This window comes from Cephus cinctus, unplaced genomic scaffold (assembly GCF_000341935.2).
Source record: "Cephus cinctus unplaced genomic scaffold, Ccin1 Ccin1_scaffold0597, whole genome shotgun sequence".
In the NCBI taxonomy this organism is placed as follows: Eukaryota; Metazoa; Arthropoda; class Insecta; order Hymenoptera; family Cephidae; genus Cephus; species Cephus cinctus.
In genome coordinates, this window is record NW_014333243.1 from 485,724 (window position 1) to 491,698 (window position 5,975).

General features: G+C 49.9%; 1 protein-coding gene across 3 annotated transcripts in view; it reads right to left on the reverse strand.

Moving 5' to 3' along the window:
• LOC107269034 (protein pangolin, isoforms A/H/I/S) overlaps nucleotides 1-5,975 on the reverse strand; it is a 131,008-nt gene that overhangs the window by 108,247 nt on the left and 16,786 nt on the right. For all 3 annotated transcript variants that reach the window (XM_015742436.1, XM_015742438.2, XM_015742437.1), the window contains exon 3: nucleotides 4,307-4,410. In XM_015742436.1, the coding sequence (XP_015597922.1) occupies nucleotides 4,307-4,410 (104 nt within the window). The remainder of the gene's footprint in view (nucleotides 1-4,306; nucleotides 4,411-5,975) is intronic.

A 5,975-nucleotide genomic window follows, 5' to 3' on the forward strand; every position in this document is an offset into this window, starting at 1 on the left:
GGGGGGGGGGGGGGTAGGTACAGTTCTACCTTCCCTCCCCCCCCATTCTACCCATCTCTCTCCCCGTTCTTCGCTCCCTAACCCAACCATACCCACCGCCACCCTCGCTCTAAGAGGTTGACGTACCTGCACGTGCATCAGTATATGTATATATGCACAGCGCGCAGTCTTCACTATGGGTACCCAGTAGCATTCCAGAATCCACTGGAGGTCCAGGCAGGTTCGTTGTTGACATAAGATATTAAATTCTTCAGCGAAGAATCAAAGATCATTCGACTTTGACCTGGGCCCATTTGACAGAAGACCAGCGGGGGCCGATGATCGCCCTTAAACGCCCCCGTACCATGGGTCTATCTTTGACCTCCTATACGGGGGGCTTCTCCACATTCTATATGCGCCTCGGGGCAATGGAGACGCCTGCAGACTGACCTGTACGGACTTTCTGATAAGCCAAAATCAAATTCCGCAAAAATTCGTCGATGGCACAACCCGAGGCTGCGATGGCTGCCGAGTACGTCAGGAAACAAAGTCCGAGGGTTGCAGCTCGATTTATCGAAGAAAAAAAAAAAAATAACCTCACCGATTTAGATTTCCTTATTGGCTACGTAGAACAGGCTACTTAGCGTGTAATAAGAAAGGTTTTAACGAGACCGCACGCCGAAGTTATGTACCAAGGAGTATAGGGATGTCAGGGGGAGTCTGAATGACTAGGGATTCTGGTTTTAAGGATAGGGGTGAGTGAGGGGAGAGGGGGAAAGAAGGTTGGTCAGGCAAGGTGAATTCCTTTATATGTATATACATATATATATATATATATATATATATATATATATCCCATACCAAAGGTACGGACGCAGACCCCAACCTCCTACCACCGTAGTCGCGTCCTTCTCTCGCCCCGTCTCTAACTCATCGCATCCTCTTCGTAACTTCGAAGATGGTTAGTTCTGGGCATTCTTCGATCTTCACGGTCCTCCCTCGCATTTATTCTTGCTCATTTATCCCGCAGGATCGCTGCATCACTTTCGTTATAGCTTTTTCGATTTGTATCCTCTTTTTCCCTTCCCTCTTGACCCCGAGTGCATCGCAGCCCGCGCTTACCACGTATAGCCTGCGCGCGGTGGCCAATGCCTTTTTCACGTATACAAGCGCACTGCGTCCCCTTTTGACTGGCACGAGAAATCTTTTGAAAGCCATCACGAGTAGAAGCATCCCCCCCTTGGGGCCTCAGGTGTTAACTGAAACGGGTATTGGGCCCAGTGGGCCCAGGGGCTAATGCAATCCCAGGAACCAGAACTATCCCTGAGCACGGCGGGATCCCCTAGGAAGAATCCGAGGACGGAAGGTCCGAAGGGACTTAATGGATTCTCCCCAGTGTCTGTTTACAAATCCGTAACTGTGCCAGGATGACGAGGAAGACGGCGGAGAATCTGCACGTTGAGAATTCCGGGAGCAAGTGCCAAGTGAGAAAGGAGTGAAAGGCGAGGGAAGTGGCTTTCGGACTCTTGGTTGCAGCAATCAGAGAAAGCCCATTGTATGCAGGTCCGTCCAGGAGGTTACACGGGCGCTTTCTACATTTCCAAGCTGACGACGCTCGCATCGTGGCGACGTCGGTTGTTGGCGACGTCTGCGAAATTTTCAGGGGCATCCGGCGATGAGAAACGGGGGAAATTTACGGGTGGGTTAAAGATAACGTGCGGAAGTCCATATGAAGCTGTGCTGTTAGGTCGATTAGACGGCAGAGCTCGGTGTGTACGATGCTTAACGGTATACGATACTTATAAATTCCAATGAATACCGATCGAATGAAATTGTTAAGATTGAAAAATCGAACGTCGATTGAATCATTGGCCGGCGAGTGCGTGCAAGTGCGAGTAGAATTTAAAAGCAGGAAATGCCGAGTAGGCGTCACGAGGCTCCAATCGGACGTGCATCTGAGCATTAAGCACCCACGCGGTATTACTCCGGCAAGGACAATCCTTTGGGCTTATCCGGTAAGATAGGTATCCTGTCTGAGGTCGCTCGGGGTTCCCGTCCCCGTAAGATCGGAAAAAGTTTTGCAGATCGGGAATCAAGGAATGTCAAGCCGATGATGCTGCGACGTCTCAGCACAAGGACGAGAGAGAGAGAGAGAGAGAGAGAGAGAGAGAGAGAGAGAGAGAGAGAGAGAGAGAGAGAGACAGCATAGAGGTTTATACATTCGCAGGTAGGTATAGGAGGTATATGGATACCAGGTAGACAGATTGGTAAGTAGTTGGAGAAAGACGGAAAATAAAAAAGAGAAGGGAACAAGTCGACGAACGAGAGAGATGAGAATAACAAGTAGGAACGTGGTGTCCAGGCGTCTTGGCGTCTTGGCGTCCCGAGTAGAGGAGTGCGACGGTTCAGCCTCGAGGGAAAACAAACTCTCCCACGTTGACCGAATGATTGGCAAACAATTAGCACGCTCTGAGTAGAGAAGGAGGGCGGGGGGACGAAGGCTTAGACCGAGAGACTGAAGCTCTAAATACTAAATAGAAAATAGGTATGTATCGCGCGGACATCTTGGCATTAACGGCCCACGCTCGCATCCCCACAATGAGGACAATGCAGCGGTCTTCCGCCGCAGCTACAGACAAAGCCCCTCGGGTTCGCTCATTCGCTCGAAGCACCAACGGCAGCAAAAGCAGCAGCAGCAGCAGCAGCAGCCAGGAGCCAGGAGCAGCAAGCGACGGCCGCATTATAAGCACTCACTTAATATAGCGAGCAGCGCGCTGCCACGTTGCCGTGCGCCCATTATATTGTTTTGAATTAAGCGCGCCGCGGCCGGCTGACTGGCTGGATCCCTGGCTGGCTGTGTTTTAATATAAGGGTTTTAGATTTCACGTGCGCTGCATCCAGCCTCGACCCACCACCAACCCCCGGCCCTCTTTGTCCGTCTATCTCTTTCGCGGATACAGACAGCCGTCTTTCTCTTACCGACCTACCCGTTGCCCGTTCATCCACTGTATGGCTCCGTTGCTCCCTCTCTCGATCTTTCAGTCCTTTCATTTTTCTACGAAACCACGCTTCCGTACGGACGTTACTTTTGGGAACCTCGCCCAATGAATTTTATTTTAATTGAAGGAACGTGCACTTTTTTTTTTTTTTTTTAGATAGCTACTCGCTGTACGGCTACCATGGAATTCGAGTCTGCGACGTCTTTGTCGAATCTCGAATCAAATTTACTGATGGTTCCAGACTAGAGTTGGCGCGTTCTTTCGAAAATTGAAAAGACCTTCCTGTCTTTTCTTTTTTTTTTAGATATGACGGACGGATTTCCGGTTGCTACCAGAATCGAGTTTAAAGTGAATTTGATAATAAATTTTCACATAGAATACTTGTATCGAAACCCATTATTCGTAAGCATTAACATACCTCGCCTAAAGTCGCTTCTAAATCTTTCGACGATCATCGCAATATCCTTGATGAAGAAAAAAAAGAAAAAAAAATATATATATATAACCTGATGGTGTAGCGAAATGGGGTGTATATTCGCCCGGGTAAAAGTACGGGGTGGAACTTCATCGCGATTGGATAAGACTGGGGTGTAAGGGGGGGAGTTGAATTTGGGCGTGACGCGTATCTCTATAGGAAGTGACTCCGTGTAGGTAGGGTCGTCGAGACACGCTCGTTGTCGGGAATAACGATATAATGACATGGTAGAATGAGATGAGTGCCCGAGGTAGGTAAATCCAATAGCCAAGGAAGGAAAGAAGGAAGGAAGGCAGCAACCGGAGACTAAGGCGGCCCCGCAATTGCGAACGAGGCCAACGTGGAAGTAGAAGTTACAGACACGACACGTAAAGGCATGTAGAGGGAAGATATCAAGAGGGATAAGTGACGTATGACTATGCTGGAGGGGATTGAAGTTCTCGCTGGCCACTGGCCATTGCTTCCCCCGTGACCCATTACAAGCACCACGACCAACCGTTGCTGTAGCTAGCAGCCTACCGGGCGCCTAGCCGGTTGCTGCTTTATGAACTCCGAAGACACCTAATGGGCTCGCGGGTCACGCGGCATCGCGCTGTCACATGCGTCCCGACGGCTGACGGACGCCGTAGCAATCAGCGCACGATCGCGTCCCGCTCGACACCGGATCAGCCTAATTTTCATCATCATTTGGAGTCCCTACCGTCTTGATGCGATCGGATGCTCCAGCCTTGTAAGCAGTCCGCAAGCCGTCGCTCAAGGCGATTGAGCTGCACATGGTGACAGTACAGGTTGACGGTTGACGAATACCGTGCAGTACAAAAAAAGAGTTAAGTAGGTGACAGAAAAAACTTACCATGGAAACAGGTATGGGTCCACCGGCACCGTTGGGGTAGGGGTACGGCGAGACAAGGTAACCCATGTTGAAGGAGGAGGTGTGCGGCGTCGGGTCCACCTTTCCTATTGAAACAAACAAGGGTTTTCTTTTTTTAATAAAATTACCAAACAAAATTGTATTATCTCCTTGTATCCTTCCATCCGTCGTTATCAACTTGGCTTATTTGCTCGTTCGCGTTAGCACGACGCCTGATCCTTTCTGAGGTGCTAAGACCGCGGCGACACGGGCGTCGTCTGGGTTACCCAAAGATTGAATTGGACGAGGACGCAGTGAGAGACTAGATAGGAATTTTTTTTTCCTTTTTTTCTCTCTCGTAATACCCACGTGACTTCGGAAGAATGTTTTACAAATCCGCTCTAAGGAAAGGATTTCCACTGAAACGTATACTGCGAATATAAGGATAACCGGTAGCTGCCGCGCAGAGGTCAAAGGGCATCCTTTATCACTCTCAGGCCTCCTCCACGGGGATGCCCGGACCAAACAAGGAGAGCATCGAGAAATGATCACGCTGGGAGTGATTTTGAATTTACTCGGAGCTAGCTCGCAGGCCTGTCAAAGAAAGGCGATAGACGAAGCGTCGAGACGCTTCTGTGTCAGCTCGCGCTCGAAAACACATTAAGAGCACCGTAGAGAAGTCAAAGTAATAACGACGGGCCGCCGCAATTTATGTAACAAAGCCAGATTAAATCGTCACGCGACTCTATAAATAACGCGACGACCCGACAAACCGCACTTGATGCGCCGCCCGTGTCACGTGGATTTGTTTTCGTGCTCCTCTCGCTCGTCCCGTCCATTACCCGCAACCGTTTTACATACAGCCATACGTGCCACACGGATGAATACCATTTCAAAAAGTCATCTCGAAAGATCGTATGAAGAAGAAAGACATTCCCGCGACATGGCCATATACTCACGCCAATAAGTGTACATAGGAGATGCCGGTACAGGTATAAAATTGATAAGGTGAAAACCGAAGATCCAAAGGGAACGAACGTTCCGATATACATAACGGAGTTTAAGGCGAACGACGTAGATCCAATGTACATATTTCTCGATACCTACGCCATTGCATCTACGGGTTCCCGAAGATCGGGTGTATTCCGTGCAATCGGAATGAATTTTGTCACCAGGATGCCGGTACAGATATGCGCGAACCGGTACAGTCGGATGCAAAATTCCCGAGGGCAATAAATGAATATACAGATATTATACCAATACCGTCGGAGCATGTATGAGTACGCATATCGCATATGCAGTATGTATATGCGTATACGTACATACGTATACAGCGAGGCGCAGAGCGTAGAAAGTATAGAAATAAAGGCGAGTCGTGGCTGCGCGTACTGCACTGGCATTGCACGCGGTTATCCAAAGCGCACATGTGCGCCACACGCCTCATACCGAAGTTTATAGCTAGCTCTTTCTCACTGGTGCCTCCGACTTCCCCCCCCCCCATGCCTGTCCCCCGCACCGTGCCACTCCTTCGTTCTCTCCACCAGCACTCCCCCCCACGCCCCTCCGTCGTCCCAGCGCTCGACTCTTGCCACTTCATTCGATTTCGTTCACGACGTCCCTCGTCGCGACGCTCGTCCTCGCCCTACCCCCTTCGCGCCCAAAACGAATCCCT